Below are 22,603 nucleotides of genomic sequence, written 5' to 3' on the forward strand. Positions count from 1 at the left end.
TCACTGATAGTGAAAGATTTGATAGGTATAGAAAAAGGTTATTTGAAGAGTACAGTCCCTTCATAAAGTGCCACTATGTTGCTTAAAAACTTCATTGGCAAAATTTTAAGCTTTGATTTTTATCCAAAGTTGTGGATTTCACGATCCACCATTACTCACATTCCAAACTGACCGATTGGACCTCAGAGGGTTGGATCTCGGGAAATGACGTCATTTACTCACTGGCTTAAAATATCAGCGTGTAAACACAGGTTATTATATAATTAGTATAAACGCACAGGTGATTATACAAAATCGCGCGCTCTCATTGGCTCGCTATCTCGGATTATCAGCCGATAATCACCTCGGCGAACAAAATGGCTGCCAGTAGTTGTTTTGCCACTGTAAGTGAAGATAATTTCGCGTTGAAATGCTTTTTTTTTCTCTTTTTTATATTCACATCGACTTTGACTTTGACTTCGTCTCGGTGAATATTCATCGATAATCACTTCGCCTTCAGCGAATAATTGTTAATTATGCAAAACACAAGTTTAAAAGTCTGAAAGCCCGAAACTCCCATGCTGCATATTAATTCATTCATATACACACACCTTGCACTCTTAAACTATTGAGTCTTTGACATCATTTTCTCCTCGATCCAGCTCTCACAGTATTTTAAAGTTTGTAATGGTGGACCATTAAATAGGAAAATTCCAGTTAAAAAAAACTGGTGTCTTTTTTTATTTTTTATTTATTTTTTTTTTTTTGCCACAGAAAGAAGAAATTAAAATACAAATATGAACAATCAAAAAAGAGAAGATGGAAAGAAAAATTATTGAATTACATTGGTGGCGAGGAGGCCTAAAAGAAACTACTAAGCTTATGTAAATTAGGCCTCCCCAAGTAAAAGCATCTATCTATTGTTGACATGCAAGTTGGCAACGGAGAATACAATTGTTACAAACATTTAGTTATTTAACGTGTTGAAATATAAAGTAATGAACGGAAATTAAAAACAGTTTGAACTTACAAGTTGGTAATGAAGCATACAATTACAAACACTTAGTCATTTAATTAAGGTGTTGAAATATGTAAACAGTTGTGAAAGTAAAATTACAGGGTGAAAACAATTTGACACAGGAAGAACAAAATACTTAATTTTCAGAATATTTGTTAAAAAAGAATGACTTAAGTGCTTTCTTGAAGGAAGCTGTTGAGGAAGAATTCATTATATCAATGTCAAGAGAATTGTAAAATTTAGGTCCCTGATAGAAAACAGAAAATTGTTTAATGTTAGTCCGACAGAAAGGCAGACGAAATGCATGAGAGTTTCTCGAATAATATGTGTGAATTTGACTGTTTAGAGTGAATTTGCTAGCTAACTTGGGAGGAAGAGTTCGAATTTGATAGGAGAACATGAATTGACCAAATTGTAACAGGTTAAGATCATGGAATTTTAGGATTCCAAGTTTCTTAAATATAGGGTCAGAATGAGCATTAAAATGAGATTTATCTATGATTCTCACCACTCTTTTCTGCAATTTTACCAGACGAACAAGGTTAGTTTTATAGGTGGACTCCCAAACTATATTACTGTAAAAGAAGTAAGGATAAACAAGTGAAAAGTACAATACACGTAAAGAGTATGAAGATAAATAAAAACTTGATTTCTGTATCATTCCAATTGATTTCGACACTTTGTTAGCCACCTGAGAGATCTCAGACTTCCAGGTTACGTTTTCATCGATGATCACACCCAAGGAAACTGTTTCTTTAACTTGATCAATTGGTTGTTTATTTATCAAAATTTGAAAATTATAACTTCTACGTTTTTGGTTTGGTTTGAACACTATGAACTTGGTCTTTTTAAGATTCAGTGAAAGCTTATTAACCCTAAACCATACTGACAACTTATTTAACTCGATATTCAGCTGATTAACCAAATAATCAGGATCTTTACCAGACAGAAAAACGTTGGTATCGTCCGCGAATAAAATCAGTTGTAGTGCCGTAGATGCATTGACTATATCATTAATGTAAAGAAGAAAAAATAAAGGCCCTAGAATAGAGCCCTGAGGGACCCCACAGGATATATTAAAGCGAGAAGAAACATGACCGTTGAAATCTACAAATTGTAATCTGTTAGAAAAATAGCTTTTTACCCATTTTAAGGCCAGTCCACGTATACCATAGTGTTCAAGTTTGTCAAATAAAATATTATGATTAACTGTATCGAATGCTTTTGAGAGATCAAGGAAAATACCAACAGCTATATCACCACAATCTAAAGCAGAGGAAATCTTATCATACAAATCAATCAAAGCAAGTGTAGGGGAGTGATTTTTCCTAAAGCCATATTGCTCATCACAAAGGACATTTAAATTAGTTAGATAATTCTCTCAAGAAATTTGGAAAAACTAGGTAGAACTGAAACAGGTCTATAGTTAGTGAACAACGACTGGTCATCAGCTTTGAATAAAGGTATTACCCGTGCTATCTTCATTTGATCCGGTACAATGCCATGAGCAATTGACAAGTTAATAATGTGAGCCAAAGGTTCAGAGATTAACTGGATAGATTCCTTTATGAGGGACATTGGAATGTTATCATAACCCGCAGCTTTGTTGGATGCAAAACTTGGGTCACTTAGTGCTTAGTTAAGATAGTTTTGAAATCCAAAGGAAAATAAAAATTGATGTTTTGGTCATAGTGGCACTGTAAAGTAACGTTCACACTGTACCTTTTTGTGTCATCATTAACTAAATTAGTTGGAGTTTGTGGGAATGTTTTGAGTTTTTCTGTAGGTTGGTTTATTCCACAACTGTGACATTCACTCAAGGACTCTTGCTAAAGTTATTGTAACATACGTTCAAAATTGAAGCAGCACCCAGTTCAAGCTTTTCACTATTATTTAGACTTTTGTGTATTCAAAGAAATGATTCGGGATTCTTATTATTTTTTCAGTAACATGTGTCCACATGGTTTCTAGAGATATTATGGTCCGAAGGTCGCATTTACAAGAAGACAACTTCAAAAAGAGATTGAGCTGCCAGTTCCTGAGAGAAAAAATTCAATAGATGTTACTTCACTTTCTTGAAAAACCAATCACAGAAGTTGCTGGAAAGAATTACATTCTGCAGCCAGTCCATTCCATGTCTTCAGATGTCTTGTTGGGAAATATTTGAAACATGAAGCTATTTTGTAACATCTTTCAGTGGTTCAAAGAACTGGCAGATCACAAGTTCTGTTAGTGAAGTCAAGGGTCCAACTCCAAAATCCTGTGGGATGTTATGAAGGAGATCATGATGAGCTGTGAACTTAAATTCTTCCTAATAGATAAAACAAATTGTCAGCCTGCCCCCCCCCCCCCCCCCCCCCCATTGTTGTAAATACTACTAGGAAGTTCACAATTTCGACTTCACAGAAAACATTAGACTTCTGTTAAAATCGGGCACAAATACCTAGACTATGGTTGGTGCTGCTGTTTTAAATATTTACGGCTAGCGAATGTACCAGAATGTTTGTACTGTAGGTGAAAAGTACATTCCATTTAACAAACGTGCCAGCGGCACATACCCAGCAAAAATTGACCCAAGTACCCCCCTTCCCCCCCCCCCCACCCCCGGGTTTCAAACCAACCAAAAGGAAAATGATTAAACGAAGCTGTTCAATATAGACTGAGGGTAGGTGGGTGATCATATGCTTTTGATGTACACTCGAGGCTGAAGATTATACAAAACTTTAGTAAGAAAGCAGACTTCACAACGGGTTTCTTACTTGGAAGTAAAAGAAAGAAAACAGACTAACAAAGATCAATATGCAATAATTGGTCACTGATGACAAAACTTGTAACATTTTTTTTTTTTTAGAACTTTCAGTGTTTATTTATTTCTTTATTTCTGTAACATTTAACCCATTGACCCCTGGGAATGAGACTTAATAGATTTTACTCTGACTAACACATAGATTTTACTACGTCCAATAGCAGACGATTTTTCTTGTTGGGGGGGGGGGGGGGGTGGGTGGGGGGGGGGGGGCCTCAGGAGTCAATGGGTTAACAACCTCAACATCCACTCATGTGTTAATGTCCCTATTAATTAACAGTAATATTATAAAACGAGCTCTCTATCTTATTTTTGTATTAGTATTATTATTAAGTTTTGGTAGCCAGGATTGACTTCTAACCACTCATGACTATCAGCTACTCTCATGGAAAACCAAGTACACCATGACCCTTGGAAACTGTTTACGTTAATTTTGATATTGTAGTGAAATAATAATTATTTTACCAAGCTCCAGCTGTAAAACGATATTACATAAGAGAATGGTTAGGGTGGAATTAAGATTGTAGCACATGCTTCCTTCAAAAGGTATTTGCTGTATACTTTGTTAAACCATTCCAGACCTGAGTGACTTCTCTTTCAACTGTGCAATGATGTGTGTCAATCGCCATGTCGCATTAAGGCACATCGTAGCAATATGCAAGCACTACCTATAGCTTTTATTGCCAAGCTGGTGTATGTGCTGACTATATAAGTCTATGTACAACAATGTATCACATGAATCTTGTTTAACATGTGCTTATTTCGTAAGTAGTCAAAGAAAACTCTTAAATATTAATTAAAGGAAACATTAGGTCTTGCAAGACAAGAGCTCTGCTAGCAGGAATAGTTTGTCCTAGTCAGTAAAGTTGTAGAGCTTAATTATATTAATACTATCCATCCTTGATGGAGAGGTTTTAACAATTTTGTTTATAAAGTGAGGGAGGACAGAGGCATGTTAAGGAGGGCTTACAGTACCTATTCCTACCCATGTTCTTCTTCCAAGGTCTTAACTCTTCCCTTAATGCTCAAAAAATTACAAGGAATGTTGTCTACATGATTGAAAGTGGCCATTTACAAGGCTTTTTTTTTGCTTTCTTAAGTTTTCATTTTTGCGGAAAGGTTGCTGGTCTCACGGGTTCAGAGTTGCAAATTATCTGTGTGTTTTTACTTATGGTACACTAAACATCATGGCTTGGTGAAAAACTACTGCGGCTCCAAGAAGTGAACAAATCTAAGCTCAGACACACTTTTTTTTCGAACCCATAATCATCTTACAGTGCCACACATGGGCACCGTTTAAGCCAGGATTTTTTCAGTCATTTCCCATCCGGTATATGAAAGACGAGGCGAACCTTGGCTTTTGAAATCCACTTTATAAAATTTGTCAATGATTCACAGCTAACAGAAATGCAGAATTTAGTTCAGGTGTGTATCCTTGTAAAAAGAAATACTTTTATAGATATTGAATGCTCTGATTAGTACTCCGTATGTAAATTGCAGAATGACCATTCTGTAATTTAACCCATGCAGAGCACTGTGTTGCATTCGTTTCACAAGCAATGAATTAATTAACATAATTTGCAGGGGATCAGCATTAGATTTATAGACTCATATAGAGCTCATTGTTTTAAGTACCCTTCAAGAACTTGTTAACAAATCCTGAGCTTCCAACCCCAAAAAACCCTCTTCATTAAAATTGTTTATAGAAAGAACAGCAATGACACCGGACATGTTTTTCTTGTATGCTACTATCTTCCTCTCAACATTTATACTATTGTCGGACTCCTGCAGGCCACGCTTTTTGTGAATGTTTTTTGAAGCCTTCACCTTGGTTTTAAGTATATCGACAGTACATACAGAACTCACACCAGTCTATCACTTGCAGGCATTCATCAAGAAGTCAAAAGTGTTAACTACAGTATCAATTTAATCTAAGGCTGAACCTGTCAGTCACTCCCATAAAGTAGGAGAAAGACCTAATCCTCCCATATAGATGACAGAGGCAGAGGGAGAGGGGGCGATTGCAGGGAAACCCAAGTATTGTACAGCTGTACAGGGGACTCAAGTTTCTTATGCCTTTTTGCCCAGGTCATCCGGCTTTGATCTGTGTACTTGTATTAAAATTGAGTCCACAATGCTTTGCAAAGGTTAACCCATTGACTCCTGGGAGTGAGACCACAGATTTTACTCTGTCTGACATCGGACGATTTTAATCATCAACTGGCGGCATTCCAGGGCACCTGAGGGGTCAATTGGTTAACCAGTCAAAAACTATGTCCCCTCCACTAAATGGTTCCTTTTTGCCTTTTCAGTATCTTTGGTTTCATTTTCAAATTCATCATCAAAGTCATCATCATTTCATTACAACCTAGTTTTCCAAACAGAGAGAAATTGTGTTTCCTCTGGTGAGAAAATTCAAAGTATTTCCTAAGCTCAAATTTTGCCTACCAGAATGTGTTTAAAATTAACTTTAAGTTACAGGTGTATTTGTTTGCATAATTATGCAAAAGATATAAAAATAGAGGTGCTGTGGCCTAACAGTTAGTGCCCTGGACTCTGGATCAAGTGGTCTGGGTTTGGGCTGGGTCATTGTCCTGTATTCTTGGGCAAGACACACTACTCTAACAGTGCCTCTCTCCACCCAGGTGTATAAATGGGCACCATTTAATGATGGGGGTAACCCTGGGATGGACTAGCATCCCATCCAGGGGGGAGTAGAAATACTCCTAGTCGCTTCATGCTAAAGTAACGGGAGATAAGTGCCAGCCTGATGAGCCTTCTACAATCTCGGACAAAACCAGTTGAGACAAAACGGCAGTTTTGGTACTCCAACCACTTATCCAAACGTTCAGCTTAAAAGCCGCCCTTTCCCCTCCCCCCAAACTCAATGTTGCCTTATCTTGGTCGGAAATATGCTATAGAACATATGACAATACTCAGCAACATTGACTGAGGGGGGACGGGAGTGGGAAGGGGGGAGTAAGTAGGGGTGTGTCAAAATGGAGGTGAATTAGTGTCACTGTCTCAACAGTTTTGTCCGAGATTGTAGGCTCGTAGCAGACTTTACCTTTACCTTAGAAAAATAGATGACTATGGGAGATAATTTCTGTGGGAGGAGCAATATTGTAATAATATTGTGAGTTAGAAATGTGATTATAGCTGAAAGCACATAGGTGTGATTCAATGTTTTAATAGTACACTTTCATGACTCTGTACATGTACCAATTTAATTCTTGTGGAGCAACTTTACTCTTGCACTAACAATAATAATTATTATTATTTACACCCATTATGGCTGCATCAAAAAATTTGTACAGCCTCTGATGTGTTTGTCGTGAGAAGTTGTGATTTTTTTTATTAACATAACTATTTGCAGGCGATATTTTCCTTAATTGCCACTGTTTTAGGCAAGTTGAGTTATTGGTAACCTACACTATTATAATAATTATTAAAGTGGCACCTGAAGAACAGAACTGACCACCTTCACCACAACAAAATTGTGTTCTTTCAAGTTTTTAGGTTGTTAAAATGACAGGAAAAAAGACAATAACTTTTGCCACAACTATCCATCTGAGTTTCTGACAGCAATTACTACTTAAAGTTTATTTAACAAGGACAAATCTTGCAAAATATTTACGACTTTGAGAAATGCAACTTTGTAAGACAAATAAGCCCCAGATGTCCTGAAGCAGTTGTTTAGCACACTACGGAATTAAGGCTTATTCACATCCAGTCATGTTCTTAATCCAAATCGTAACCTTTTGTGTGACCTGCCTGTTATTTTGTGAACTGCCATTGTTATTCCAATAGCAGTTTCAATATTCTATTCAAGAATGACATACGGTAATACTTGCAACATGCCATCACTGGAAGGCATTACGGCCGTCCAATCGTACCAAGAACCATCACTCCCATATCGGCCAGTTACACCATTGGCTTGTACATTGACATCCAATATTAATTCCTTGGGGGTAGATGATGGCAGAGTCCCCGATTCTAACATTATTTCTTGCGAAAGTTCATCATCGCTATCAGAATGACAAGCAATATTTGCTCTAGAATTTAATCCAATGGCTTGGTCATCTATTGAACTACTATGAGAAACCTGCAAGATGCATGAATCTTTGTTGGCTGTTGTCTCTGATCGACATTGATCATTTAATTCAGATTCACTAAATATTGTCTGTCCTTCATGGTTCAATTTTTCCACTCTTTGAATACTTGGTTGTGAACAAATTCCAGAATCAACTGAAAGGATACTGTTATCTTCAGTACTCTGCGAGTCAGCCGCTTGTAGTGCTGAGGGTAAACGATCATCACTTCCAACCAAAGGAATTAATGATTGAGATGACTGCATGATAGGAGACAAAGGTGAATGGGCCTCGCGTACCACAGAAACTGCACATTCTCTCTCACTTAATTGTGTAGCTGACTGACCGGGAACACTCTTCTGACCTCCAAGGCCTGCCTCTTGGGAAGAATTTGGAGTACCAGGCAAGCTTTCAGAATCATCTGATTTTACAAACACAGTTGGTGAGTTTTCAGAGCTTGAACAGCTGCCCCGTTTTCTTTTAATACCTCTTTTTTTCCCTTCCAGAATTTTACATTTGCCTCCTCTATCAATTGACGGAGATGCTGGCTTGTCAGTATCCTTAAGAGTTCCATTAATCTGTGGTGATGTGACACGACTTCCATTTATTGGAGAATCTGCACTACGTAAAGTCTCCAGGTGATTGATAACAAGCTTTTGCCATTTTTTAACAAGTCCCTTAGCTCTCTTTGCTAACTCTTCATTTGTAGTTTTCTTGCGAAGAAGGTTGATTGTCTTCCCCAATCTTGTTTTCTATCAAGAAAAACAAGTATGAATAGGGGCTCAATCAATACACATTATGTTCAAGGGAAACCGACCAACAATTTAATTGTCAAAGTAGAAACTTGTCTTCAAGAAACAAGCATTTGCAGCAAGTAACAAAATGGAATTGAACAGAAACAATATTGTAAATTGAAACAAAGTAATAGACGATTGGTTTCATTAAAGCAAGTCACCTTTTTATCATCATCAAAGCAACAACAGACAGTAATTTATTGTATCTTTTGTCTAGGCTATGAAAATTTCACATCAAGAAAAAATTGTAATCCAACTTTTTCTTTGCTATTACCACAATAGAGTCAGTCAGCAACAGGTCTTTGATTCAAAGAGAATCCAAGGTCAAACGAAGCAACATGTGGATATAGACACAAACAGATCAATTCACTGGTACTTAAACACCTTGAGGTAAAAAATGAGAGCAGGGTATCGTTTCCTTTTTAAGGATCAGCCGACCTGATGCAGGAAAAAAGAGAAAAAGATACACTTGTTTGTTTCTCAAAAAACCCACTTCTTTTCACGAGTATTTCAGGGTACTGTCGAAAAGGGATGTGTTTCTCCATATGTAAATGTTTTGAAATTGTGTCCGTTCATCGTTCCGAGAACTCGAAAATGTAAATGACCAGATCATGAAAGGAATAAGGGGAATGAGATATCAACTTAGCGTTTATGATTAGAAAATAAATCTAACAAGAAGCCAGAATGTGACGTAAAGGCTGTTGAAATTGTAGCAAACAGAAATATTTCAGCTTATGCGACATGAAGGTCACCTTGGGCCCCGTTACGAGTACATTTCCCGGAATTGATTATGTAAAATTCGCTTTAGTCCTCAGTGAATCTCCATGATATCGACACCGGAAAAAGCCGCAAAATCGTCATAAAACTATTAAAAGATCTACTTTGCAAGTAAGCAATGATCGCTGAGTGATCAAAAATGAAACAGACCAATAACTTATCGTCCACTGTTCGATGTCTAAAAAATTGGAGAGAAAATGTTGTCTTTCAGCCACTTTTGTCTTGTAGATTCAATTTCGTCTCAGGACGTTAACAGAAATTTCAAACAATTGTAAAGTTGGTAATAAAACAAAAAAGCACTGTTCCGAACTGAAGTTTAAATCAGTTTAATTCAAAATCGTGTTAGAAGATATTTCAAAGTTACTCAAAAGATGAACCAGAGCATATGAAGTAAGTGGAACACTTACATTTGAGATGCGATTACGAGAATCGACATTTTACATCCACTCAGTTTTCCACCACCTTCTGAAAACCAACGGCTTTTTAAGAAATTCTATAATAATTAACTGTCCTTATAATAAAAAGTCTTTCAATTCACCTCAAGAGCCTCTTTGGTGATCGGGAGGCGCTCTAAAATTGTCACTACCTCCAAAACCGCCGCCATGTCCAAAACCTATGGCACATAATGGACATGAAAACTGTTAATTTCTTCGAGAAGAAACATTCAAACAAGCTAAAAATTGACTCACATTTCCATCAGAGTCTACTACACGGTCTAGGATAGTTTTGATCTCCTGTGGCGAGTGCTGCATGGAGTATCCAAGCTAGATGCTCTACCTCCCTGCCATACGCCATGCAAGGCAGACCAAGACATGACGACCGACCGACAAGAACACTGATTATATTATGGGATGCTTGACGTCACACCGCACTGCTATTTATACTAAGCGTGCTAAATTCGCGGGCTCAATCTTTCGACGCTAGTTCCCAGACTTCCATCTGTCATATCCAACCGAGTTCGGAGCTGCAGAGTAGCAACCTATTCTATTGCATTCCACGAAATTCATGCAGCGCAAATAAATCGATGTTGGTTTTACGCTTCCGGTCAGAACTCCTGTAATAAGGGCAAGCCTCTGGCGTTGCCCTCTCTCAGTCTCTGCTTGTGCTAAATAAGCTTTGATTCAGTAACTGAATTAATTGAAATTGTAAATAAGATCTCGGACTTGTGATAATGTACCTGGAGTCCTTTATTCTGGTTTCTTTGCGGATCGATGATTAGAAAATGATTGACATACAGTCGAACCTCTCCACAACGGCCACCTTGGGAACAGAAGAAAGTGGCCGTTGTGGAGTGGTAAGGCCTGGCTTTTTTTTAGAGTAGAACATTGTTATTCTTTCTGGTGACTGTACCATACAAAGACAGCAATTAAATGTAAGTTGTTCAAAGACAAAATGTCCACAAAACGAGGCACACTTTCGTTGTGTGTATTGTAGCACATTGTTGCATATAACCGCAATGTGGTGGCTCGTGAAGGCACAAAGTTTTGGAGAGAGGGACAAACGCCAGGCATTTAGAAGTGACTGGAAAACGTTTAAAATAAAGTTAAAAATAAAGTTAATCGTGCTGTGCGTGCGGCACGCATTCTAGGGAGGAGACAGAGGGGGGAATCCTGGGAGAATAGGGGTTGGAAGGAGTACGGGAGAGAAAAGGGCGTGAAGCGGGAGAGAAATGCAAAACGCTACTTGTTGTCATTTAATGCTTTAAAATACCTTTAAAAACAAGAGCCCAAAATGATATCTGACTTGCATTAGCGTCTTCTGAGCAATCAAGCAAACAAAAATTCTCGCTTGGGCTGAAAAATAGGCTTACTTCTGGTAAAATTGTCAACCCTTTTACGGTGGTTACGTCATAGGTCATGTAATGTTGAGCGGCTGTCGCGTAACTGACGCGCAAAAAGTGCTGCAAGACGGGCAAAGCGACAAATGAAATACCTAAGAATTACGTAGCTAAATGACCAAATTTGTTTTTTGAGTCTCTTAATTTATATGGGAAGGGAGGAGGAATGAAAAGGACGGGAGACGGGAGATAAAGGTACGGGAAGCGGAGGTTCTGATACACTATTGATATACTATTTATTGTATAAGACTCCAAATAAACATGTCTGTCTGTCTGTCTGAGACCCCAGTCCCCCCCCCCCCTCCCCCACATTTTAGCACATTTTTGCGGTACTCTGCGTAACGACGGCAAATCACTAAATTTGAGCTTTTGACAATAATCTTAAAGGCCCACCTTCAGGCATTGCGTGCCGCGGAACAATTTTTATATATGAAAATTCCGCCCGAAGATGAGATTCATCCAATTAGATCACTACGATAAGCAATGCGAATTTCCATAACAAAAACAAAAACGGTCGGCAAGCCAGTCGGGTGAAGGTGGGCCTTTAATGCGGCGACGGTGGACGTACACAATAGATCTGTCACTGGCCCCTTTTGTTTTTCCATCAGCGATTGTCCCTTTTCATCATTGTTATCTGCAAATGTAATAAAATAATATTATATTGCTGAAATCAAAACCTTTGCCTCCTTTTGCTTTGGCGTCTGTTATGTAGAATGGCTCACTGTGCATTTAACTGATTTCATAAATTACCTTTTTTTTTTCAGCGTTGTACTCAGGAGAACTGAGAACTGTAAACTGAACTGACAACAAAGAGGTAAAACTACCGTTTTTAATCATGTTTAATATATATGAACCATGCTTTAATTCAGTGACGGGTAGAAAAGTGTGTGTAAGGAAAGTAACATGAATATCTCTATTATTATTCGTTCTCAAATTTAGCCTACAATCTCGGTCATAAATTTCTGGGACACTTGGACACGGGGACGAAGGGTTGTATTACGGGTTGGCGTCAATATCGTTTTGGCTGGGATTGTAGTTCCATTGTCACTTCAAACCCCCCAGGACCTCCCCAATTGACGAGTAAAATCGTCTGCAATTAGAAAGAGTAAAATCTGTGAAGTCTCACTCCCAGGGTGCCAACGCGTTAAATGGAGGGGACAACTATGCTCGCAAAGCTCGCAACTATGCTCGCAAAGCAACCTAATTTCAAAACTGGTGTGTTATAGATGGAAAGCTTAGGAACCCCAACTTAAGCTGAGTTGTTTAAGGCCCGGTTCAAACGTCGAACTTTTCATGTGCCAAACCTAATGGAAATGAGCGAAAACAATCGATTTTTCTCATTTGCATTAGATTCGACACATGAAAATTTCGACGCTTGAACCGAGCCTAACAGTTTTAACTTGGAGAGGTGATGACTTAGAAATGTTCCATTCAGAAGCACGTGAAATTGTATTTTAATATGAGGTTTTCACGTGACGTCATCGCCGCCATGTTGGTCGACGGAAACAAAAGATCTCTTTTTACCTCCTTTTGTTCAACAACCTGAAGTCGTACATTTCTGTGTTGTTATTGGTGTCTCTGGAAGTTGGTTGAAAACATCCTATTCCTGAATCAGCTTTGTAAGCCTGCGGCAATTTCATCTCAACCGAAAGGGTTTTTCTGCACAGAAAATAGGGTATGGAATATTATGAAGAAATAAATGGGGTTATTCGCCCTTAATCGCGATTTTCTGTTGATGGTTTTCTGACAGTTGTCGATTCAGTTTAAAGAAAAATGAAAATTTAGGCCTTGGGCACTTAAACTTAAAATTAACTTGCCTGAACTTTACTCGACTTGCTAAAAGCCCCAAGGGGGTTTGAAGACTCTTTCGTAGTAGAAACCTCATTATCACCACTTTAAAATATAAGTACATGAAGTTTACTGTGTTTGTTTACTTTTTAATGTTTTGTTCTTTTTTGTCCGAAACTTTACTTCTTACGATATTCAACTGACTGGAACCTGTACTAGGCATTTTAAATGTATACCGACTATAAATAGTTATGGTGCACTTGTTTGCCGGTAATAGTTGAAAAACAAAAAAATGGCCAACGACAGGCCAATATTCGCAGTACCATGTTTCTTCTTCTTCTTTCTCATTATTCGGAAAGTGCAAAAGCCCCCATACTGATTCATGTTCGTGATTTTGATTAACAACAATGTGAATTCCAAGTCCAGAGAAAGGCAGTTTCTTAGTTATTAAATATGTAAATTTGTTTCGTTCAACTTCGCTTGTTTTGCCTTCATAATCTGCATATCCCGTGTCATTTCATTACAAGTGGTTATCCAGTTATCTTTCGTTTTGGTTACTTGTATTGTCACCTATATTCATCACCAATTTGCCCTTTAGTGAGAAACGGAGAGTTGAGAATCCCTTAAGGTGAGTCATGGTGAAGTTTAAGAGTACTTTTGATAGTTTCAACACGATCAAGTCATAATGCTCTTGAGTGACTGTTTTATAAATACACAAAATACTTTGAGCATGAACTTGTGAGCTTGCGAAATAGATGTTTGTCGCGCGTTTTGTATCTCAATGACTAACGAGCTAACGTTACATTAGAACAAGTTTCCATCGTTGAGTCTGTCGGATTTGAAATTAAAATGGCTTTCTCACTCCGTTTTCCAGCTGAATAACTTCGTCGGTCGTCGTCATTTGTGGTCTTTTGTTCTACTGCAGTAAAATAAAAGCAGTTTATTTCGACGTTAAATCCAGCGATAAGATGATACCAGTAAATACCAATTATTTTCAGTGTCTTCATGATTTACTTTCCAGAAGTGACTTGCTGTAATAAATCTGAGGCTAAAATTCGTTTGAGGTTCTTTGTTATATGTCAGTGAAGTGTCGCTCGCTCAAACGACAAACCTGATTCAGTGCTCTGAATGCTTTGAAAAGTCGTTTGCCCATAGTTAATATACGTTAACTATGGTTTGACTGAGTTGTGATAAAACAATTAGTTTGGGGCAGTTCTCGTGTTCGCAAGGACTATTAAGCCTTGGTTTCGTCTTACAATCCGGACTTCTTCATGAACTCTGTGGGACGTTAAAGATCGCACACAATAAGAGCTAATAAGAGCAGCTCACGGAGGTCCTGGTGTTGTGGTGGTAGATAGTAGTAGTAGTGGTAAAGCTTTATTAACGGTATCACTTCAGGCTTATGGTTTATGATGCCAAGTAAGAAAAAACAGCCATAAGTCAAAAGAGAGTTTGCCGAGTGCTGACAGTGCTGGACCTGATGACGTCAGTGTAAGATGTAGAGTACGTGAAGGGAAGTGATGGGGTTCTTAATGGGGCGGATTCGTCCACCTCCGATTTCAGGTGTCATACTGGGACAGCCTGATTTCTTACGAGCTTTTAGGATGCATTGACAGAGCTGTATTTGGCACTCGGTGTTTAGTATTCTCCGAAGAGTCAGTGACACTTAAATCCTTTGAAGGTGCTCAAGGTCAAGGAAGGATCGGATCGGATCTGTTACTAATTGTTCACGAGCCGTTGTACTCTGTAATCCCAGTTTAGATTTAGGTCTTTTCTCAAGTAATATCTTTGAAGTAAATCGTCCCGGGAACCTGCGGGCGAACCTTCTTGACCTCCTAAGGAATTCCGATTGGTTTGTTGCCATGACAATGTTAAAGATTTTCCTTCGACAAGAAGATTCAGAAAACTTTAGCATGACTAGCACGGGAATACTGTAACCAAAACTCCTATAATCCGATCTTTAACTTAAGAAAAAAACAAGACCTAAAAATCCTCGCCATTAAGAACCGGGGAAAACTGTCTATTGCTTTCAATGTTGTTACTCCGTTGGAGGTTTCAGACACTCATGCACCCCACGGCGACACTAAATTCTTGCCAGGCCGAGCTCAAAACGCCTAAATCGTGGCTGACAGCTACATAAAAGCAACTATAAAAGGATCTTTCATTGCTCAAGGTTATTTTCTAACTCTACGACTAAAATACTACAAAATGATTTTGTAACGATCTCTCGGAAAAAAAAAACTGAGATGTTTTAGGGTTAGGATTAGTACAATAATTTTGCTTCCTCTGCCTGTGCGGTTTTACGTCGAACGCAATTCCTAATGTTGGGTATCCTGTGGTACCTGTGTCCTTTCCGGAGGTTGAGTTTTAGCTAGTTTTCGTTTTTCGTCGTTCGTTTGCTTTTTCAGCGCCATCTTGAATTACGTAATACGTGCATGAGCATCTCGACTTTGATAATGACGATCGCGCACCTCGTGATTGTTTTGTATGGAGATGCACCAACACGCTGATAATGGACCCCAATATGAAATTGTCTTCTAATTCGCTTCATGTAGACTTTTTCTAAGTAGACGTGTGCTTTGACGATGACGCAAGACTAAGAATATTGGCATAGAAATTCATTTCCGCAATAAACCTAAAAGTTATAGTAATATATTTTGAAACAATACTTTCTGTTTGGTTCTATCTTTAACGAAGCGTGTCACCGATTCACTTCACTGATTTTCATTTCTTGATGTGTAGTGAATCGCTTTTCCATGTTCGTTACTCTGCATTAAAAAGGAGCTCTGCCTCTTCAATTTGCTTTTATATTTGCTGATGTTGTCAAAACCGATAAATAAGCGACATGTATCTAACAACAGACTAAAGGAAAAGATGCCAAATTAATTTTAGCGGGATACTCTATTCATGTTGAAATTTTGGCGATTTCTTATAACACCATGACTGACAACTGAAGAAAGAAAGTTGGTCAGTTTTTCCAAATAGTGCATCCGTGGTTATTCTATTCTCTCCGGTCACTGTTAGCAAAAAAATAGAAATGTCATCGCTGCTATGTTGGTGGATCTGAACAAAAGATCTCTCATTAGCTTCTTTTGTTCGTCACCAGCAATTTCATCATTGTTATCTGTGTCCTTATAGATTGGTTGTAAACCACCTATAATATTATTGTTCGGTCTACAAGCCTCTAGAAACAATTTTTCAAGATGTTTTTCACTCTTCCGAGTCACTGATGGGATTAAATAGCTTTACACTGCCTAGACAACTGAGATGACAAAACGCTTTTCAAGTATTTCCTTTGCAAATTTCCTGTTTCATGAGACCAATATAGACAGCCTCAAGGACAAATAAATCATCTACGTTGTTTATCAATCCTTCGAGATCGTCATTGTGAGACAATCGATTTGAATCGCTTTTCCAGCTTCGTTAGTTTGTACTGAACATCATAAAAGTCAGTTCTTGCAGGTTTTTGCAAATATGGCATTTCCATGCACCTTTTTCATGATGTCATTGTAAGCATCATTTAAGGACCATTAAATCCTTCAGGATGTTCAGTCAGGCAAGATATCTGCATCAATTTTCAATTTTCGGCTCTCTGACATCAATAAAGACTCTTCCTATTTCGGAGTTAGTACATGAATGGTTGACCATCCGGTAGTTGTACGTGGGCTTCAATCAATCAATCTTTATTTCAACACGTAACATCGGTGAGCCTGAAAAAGGCTCGTTGCAAAATGTACGTGCATAATAAAAATTATATATAAGCTGATTGATAATGGTAATTGAACCGCCGGAGTGGAGTACAATTTAGTCTGAAATCATGGTCAATTTACATTATCAACTCCGTTGATAAAACCAGATTTTTGCGTACTACTTTCCCACCAACGCAGCACCACAGTTTCTTTAGAAACTACCTCCTTTATTCATTAGCTAGCAAATACATTGCAGTGACGCACTTCCAGGCCCAGCTTAAGTCCATTGAGCTTGATAACGAAATTCTTTAGATCAGAGTCTCCCCCAACGTAAGGTAGATGGTTCCAGAGTCTGCATCAGTGCAATATATGAAGAGGATTTGTGCTTGAAGGAAGTATTAGGGGCCGGTTGATTAAATCTGCTACCAATTCCACTTATGGGTAATTAGGATGACGTAATTGTGGGACACTATTCATATCGTGGTCGTTGCCATAAGTGGGCTGAGTTTGTGTTGGTTCTCGACCCTCCTCCAAGGATTTTTCTCCGTTGTTTTCCTGTTTCCCTCCTTTACCAAGACTCTGCGGCTTGTTCTCCCTTTGAGGGCCGTATGGCAAAGCCGAACACTAAGTTGTAAAAACGTGTCTCTCGATAAAAGAAAACGTTAAGTAAACCTTTTACGATGTTTTTCAGATAACAAATTTAAATTCTTGCATGCATCGCTTTTCCGTTTTCTTTACTCTTTACTTAATGACGAAAGTCTGTTCCCGCAACTCGAGTATTAGGGAGTATTCCACATTTCCTTTAGGAAGCGTTCAAATAATTTATGGGGTTAGGGGCTTTGAGAATTTGTATAGACCTCTTTCATACTGGCGGCCAATTAAAATATTCTTTTGTTTTAATGCTAATAAGCCTTTCTAGCCTCGCCAGAATAGATATTTGTTTCAAAACGAGGGCAGTAGTTCTAATTAACATACGAGTATACAAAATAATGTAAAAGTGGTCGCCATTTGTCAGGGGCAACCCAACGAGAATATAGTTCAAAACCACTTAAACATAGCATTGTTAAACGTATTTTAGTATTTAAACGGTAGATATAGGCATATTTTTATCTCCTAAACATTTTTCATCTGTTCGGATTTCCTAGCTGAAAGTCTAGTGATTCGAAAATTATAGGGATCAAAACTTACCTTTCGAAAATTTCAGCCGGAAAAAAGCTCCCGAAAATTCTAGGTGACCTTTTAAGGGTAAATTATACCACTTCTTTGATGTTCGAAAAGCCAAGGAGAGGCAGGCAAGCAAGAAATTTTACAACAAATATTCCGAAAATTCTAGATCTCAAATCGTCTTCCGAACAGATATTTTCCGAAAATTGACGTTGGGTGCCCCTGATTTATGAAAGTGGTCTATCAGGCAGACATTTCCAGTTTTTTAGGACGGATAGATCCTTCGGTTTTTTTGGCTTAGCCAGGTCTAAGGACCTTCATACCAGTGTAAGACAACTTCCCATGTCTGAAAAATCATCGCCTTTCTGTTACCCTTTAGGAAACTTAATTTAGCATACCTTTAATTTCTTTCTTTTTAGCACTTCCTGTTCGATGATATTAACATAGACACGCACGTATAAATCTCAGAGGGTTTAATCCTCGGTCTAGTTCGTGAGATTTCTCATTATCGCGACGGTTTGCTGTGGCGAAAGAACACTGACTACATACAGTATTCACATTTTTTTGCCGTGCTTATACCTCGGTCACTAAAAACCGTAAGTAGGTAATTTTTTGCTGATAGGTGCTACAGTAACTGATAGAATTATACACTTTTTTCCAAGACGTATTAGAATCTCTCTTCAATTCCACGCACGAACCGTCGTTAGATTACCGCTAGCATAACTGAACATCTCCGTTCCCCTCGGCAGTATTTCTACCATTTAGGTAAACTAGTTATACACTTTTTTCTGAGACACACCTCCATCAAAATGTTTGCCGATGACATAAAAGTGTAGGAAGAACTTTGCAACCACAAAAGGTTCACTAGAACTCTACGGATTGTTCGGCTAACTGGTCAAACGATTGGCCCTTTCGATTTAACCCTGAGAAATGAAAATGATATGCATTAAAGCCATAGTGGTAACAAGTCACTCCGCTGCTAAGGACGGAATTGGCCAACTGTAAGAGAAAACAATTCATCCCCTGTGTAGGATGTTATAAAACCAAAGACAATTTAAGGGCGCGTTCGATTGACCGTATTCCGGAATAAGAATACATGGAATATAAGTTAGAAATCCTTCGTTTTTACGAAGATTCACATCAAAATTATCAAACACTTGCTAAAATGCTATTTTAAACATATTTTTATTATCCTTACTGCTTCGAAACGCACCAAACATACCGTTTTCATCACCACTCCACGTATTCTTATTCCGGAATAGGGTCAATCGAACGCACCCTAAAATTTGACGATTTCCTTGGACTTGCTATCATATCATTGTTTCAAATTATTTGTGAAAAATGCAAAGAGTAATCGTTTTAAATTTTATTTTATTTTTTATATTGTTACGACTGAAGTAGGCTCAGTCTCCAGCCGTGGGTGTCTCGGTGCGCCCGCGTTCCTCCCCACCACCAAGTGGTTCAGCGTTGTCTGTACTCTTATCGACAACGATATTCGTCATCACAGTGGTCAAAATTTGTTGTGGACCCACGAGGCGCAGCCGTGGGATGACGAATATTGTTGTCGATAAGAGTACAGACAACGCTGAACCACTTTTGATTTGTTACTTATACCAGATTAAGTGAAACGGTTCAAACATATGTTTTAATACAAGAGATAGATGGAAATGATGTATTTACACAAAGAGGTGAATTATTATAAAAATATTCACACAGCATTTTTACAGGTTTTCATTTGGTCTAACTTGATCCTACAAGCAGAAAGGCTTGCTCGTTTTTTTTCCCCTTGTCCCATTGTGCGTGATTTTTTTGTTCTCTACTTTTGCTGTGCAGGAATTCGTTTTTTGAAAATTGCCCACCCCCCCCCCCCCCCCCCAAAAAAAAAAAAAAAAAAAAAAAAAAGGAAGAAGAAGAAGAATTAAATGGTCCATCCCTATGAATGACTGAATGAAGGAGCCAATAACCAACCAGATGAGCGGGTGTAATCTGTGGAGCAGCGGAAACTTCTAGATATAAACAATTGTCATCGATTAAGTAACTTGTCAGCCAACATTTAGGTTTAAAAGATTTCGTTTACGAACGGTTCACATCTTGTCAGTACGCCCCGACATTCCTCTCTTAGTTATAGCTGACAAAGTGCATTTATATGGTAGCGTTCCGCATGTGCTTACTTTATCTTAATTGTTTTCAAGGTTTTCAGACTTCGCAACGTTTGCTGCGGCAACTACGTCAAATGAAGCGCCAAGGGAAAAAGAAAGAGCAAAATGGCTCTGCTAACGGTGATTCTTTACAAGTTCCGGAAAATCAAACGGTAGATAATGACGACATTCCTCTCGTATTAGTCAACAATGGAACAGAAAGCGCCGGCACGAGGAAACGGTCTCGTGCAATTAGCAGGGTATCCATGTCATCTGACGACGAAGCAACAAAAGAGAAACAAGGGGTAGGCTTTTAATTAAAGCACAGTTTGGTGTCCCAGTGTTTTGATATAAAAGCATCAATAAGCATTATCATCACCCAACTAGTGGACTAATGCAAATCCTGCATTTGAATTGGCTACGCTACTAGAGGACTATTAATAATAGTCCTCGAGTAGCGAAAAGCGTGACGCTTTCTTTCGTTTTATTCCCAAATAAATATTTCTGCTCGTGCATTTGCTAACTTTGTTATTGCCAGTCCGACTCGTTGGACCCTTCGTCCTCAAGGACCACGCCTCATGGGCTATTGACCCGCAGCCCTTGCGGGTTACGGGTCTAATTCTTAATCAGCAATGCATGGTATTTCTGGGTGCATTGCGATTGAGTGTATGTTGCATGCTATCGCTTCATTTGACCGATCGATGTTCACGCTGGGTACAACTTTATACTAAGATGAATAAGATGCCAATTTTGATTGAATATTGCTGTTTAATCAGTGATGTAATTAACGTGCATTTTGCTTTAAATACAGCAATGAAACTGAGCCAGATTCTTTGTGCAACAATTACGTTAATCGTTAAATTGTAAATTCTTGTATAAAACAAAAATGTTTTCTGAATTGATGTTTTGCAGGAAGAATTTCTAGGTCAAAAGTCAACCATGCTGCATCAGCTGATTTTGAATGGAAAGGTAGAAGAAATACGAAAACTCCTAACCAAGGGAACAAGTGAGATTCAGTTTGCTTCATTGTAATTCATTGGTACTCTATCATCTTCAGCCTGCTCTAAGGCTCTGAAGAGAAGAGATAACACATTAGAATTGTCTACAGCAAGGCATGGCCCACTAATTTTCTCTCTGTATATTCTTTCGATTTCGAAAAACCAATCGCAACCCACGTAGACATGGGTTGAATGGGTCAATTATTGCGCAAAAGAAAGTGCTTGTAAAAATGCAAGTGTTTCATAAATGTTAGAGTAGATTTTAAGAGGTGGATGATTATTTATCCACAAGGTAAAGCTCTGCAAGCTATGAGGAAGGAACTTGGGCCAGCTGGTCTAAGATATCAGATCGATCGATCAGATCAGGTCTGATCAGTCCACTTTATTTCTTTTGATCAGTTTACGTTCTGACGCTTTCTCGACGAATTTCAATTAACAGGTGTCAATACCAGAGATAAGTCTGGTAAAACTCCTCTTCATACGGCTATCCTTTCAAAACAACACACGATTGTAGATATGCTCCTAAATCACGGAGCTGACGTCACCGTGACAGATGATGCAGGCGACACTCCCTTACATACCGCAATCTATGTTGGAAGCGAGAGACTGGTACTGGTGAGTATCGTTACAATCTGTTTCATATATGTCCTGGTTCATTGCCCGAAGTTTCCGTTGTTATGGTTGTGATTGGCATTTTTGTTAGTCTCCTTTTGCCGCAGTGATTGTTTTTTTTTAATTCACAAGAAAATGTGTAAGCATTTTCAAAAGTCTGTATGATCAGTTCATTGCTGAAGATCTATCCGGTATGTCTTTTCAAAGAAAACGTTTCCTCTCTTGCAATAGTAGTGGTTGTTGTTGAAAGTTATTTCTCGCTATTACCGGAATCGTAATCATTTTTATGGGGATTCCCAACAATCGTCATCATCATCATCGTCATCATCATCGTCATCATCATCGTCATCATCGTCATCATCATCGTCATCATCATCGTCATCGTCGTCATCATCATCGTCATCATCATCGTCATCATCGTCATCATCATCGTCATCATCATCGTCATCCTCATTATCATCATCATCATCGCCTCCATCGTCATCATAATCCTCCAAGGGTGGGCGCCTCAGCCAAAAAACTCCCCATCAATTTCTCGCTTTATTTCTACCCCGTGCTCCTACTCAAAGTTCAAGTTCAATTTTAGCTCAAGTTTATTGTTTTGTCTCAGCACAGAGCATAGTATTTAAAGTACTTTAAAAGCTAATGGCGAGGAAGCCCAGAGGAAACCACTGGCTCCCTCAATTAATTCATAAATTAGTTAATTAATTAATGTATGTACGGAGTATTGACAGAAGTATACATGTCAGATTATAGGCAGAGCTACTAAACAGTGTATGAAACATTAAAATATGCTATATAAACTAAAACTGTAATCTGAAGTGGTAGAATCAGCTGGAATTGCGCCCCCACAAGATCCCATTCCGGAACACTTGGTGCAATTTATTGATGTAGCTTCGTTTTTTGCAGACA

The 22,603-nt window shown here is 38.4% G+C and overlaps 3 protein-coding genes across 3 annotated transcripts in view; 2 read left to right on the forward strand and 1 right to left on the reverse strand.

Moving 5' to 3' along the window:
- LOC137973772 (uncharacterized) overlaps positions 1-3,971 on the forward strand; it is a 23,695-nt gene extending 19,724 nt beyond the window's left edge. The window contains exon 12 of the mRNA XM_068820656.1: positions 2,944-3,971. The gene's annotated coding sequence lies outside the window, so the exon portion shown is untranslated. The remainder of the gene's footprint in view (positions 1-2,943) is intronic.
- A 3,006-nt stretch (positions 3,972-6,977) lies between these two features.
- LOC137973600 (mediator of RNA polymerase II transcription subunit 26-like) lies at positions 6,978-10,318 on the reverse strand. The gene is made up of 3 exons (XM_068820445.1): positions 10,155-10,318; positions 10,004-10,078; positions 6,978-8,646 (listed from the first exon to the last, which is right to left on the reverse strand). The coding sequence occupies exons 1-3, from the start codon at positions 10,215-10,217 to the stop codon at positions 7,627-7,629; spliced, it is 1,158 nt and encodes a 385-aa protein (XP_068676546.1). The 5' UTR covers positions 10,218-10,318; the 3' UTR covers positions 6,978-7,626.
- Positions 10,319-13,589: 3,271 nt separating this feature from the next.
- On the forward strand, positions 13,590-22,313 carry LOC137972485 (ankyrin repeat domain-containing protein 1-like). The gene is made up of 5 exons (XM_068819239.1): positions 13,590-13,718; positions 20,136-20,386; positions 20,994-21,087; positions 21,519-21,694; positions 22,302-22,313. The coding sequence occupies exons 2-5, from the start codon at positions 20,177-20,179 to the stop codon at positions 22,311-22,313; spliced, it is 492 nt and encodes a 163-aa protein (XP_068675340.1). The 5' UTR covers positions 13,590-13,718; positions 20,136-20,176.
- The last annotated feature ends 290 nt before the right edge of the window (positions 22,314-22,603 follow it).

Source organism: Montipora foliosa, chromosome 10 (genome assembly GCF_036669935.1).
Source record: "Montipora foliosa isolate CH-2021 chromosome 10, ASM3666993v2, whole genome shotgun sequence".
NCBI classification, from domain to species: Eukaryota; Metazoa; Cnidaria; class Anthozoa; order Scleractinia; family Acroporidae; genus Montipora; species Montipora foliosa.

What these genes read in the sequence shown, in the direction of transcription:
- LOC137973600 (XM_068820445.1), bottom strand. Translation starts at nt 10,217, where the DNA reads ATGCAGCACTCGCCACAGGAGATCAAAACTATCCTAGACCGTGTAGTA. An exon ending in TAGTAGACTCTGATGGAAAT is followed by an intron (nt 10,079 to 10,154) that starts GTGAGTCAATTT and finishes TATGTGCCATAG; the next exon opens with GTTTTGGACATGGCGGCGGT. An exon ending in TCACCAAAGAGGCTCTTGAG is followed by an intron (nt 8,647 to 10,003) that starts GTGAATTGAAAG and finishes TTTTCTTGATAG; the next exon opens with AAAACAAGATTGGGGAAGAC.
- LOC137972485 (XM_068819239.1), top strand. Translation starts at nt 20,177, where the DNA reads ATGAAGCGCCAAGGGAAAAAGAAAGAGCAAAATGGCTCTGCTAACGGT. An exon ending in CAACAAAAGAGAAACAAGGG is followed by an intron (nt 20,387 to 20,993) that starts GTAGGCTTTTAA and finishes GATGTTTTGCAG; the next exon opens with GAAGAATTTCTAGGTCAAAA. An exon ending in ACTCCTAACCAAGGGAACAA is followed by an intron (nt 21,088 to 21,518) that starts GTGAGATTCAGT and finishes TTCAATTAACAG; the next exon opens with GTGTCAATACCAGAGATAAG.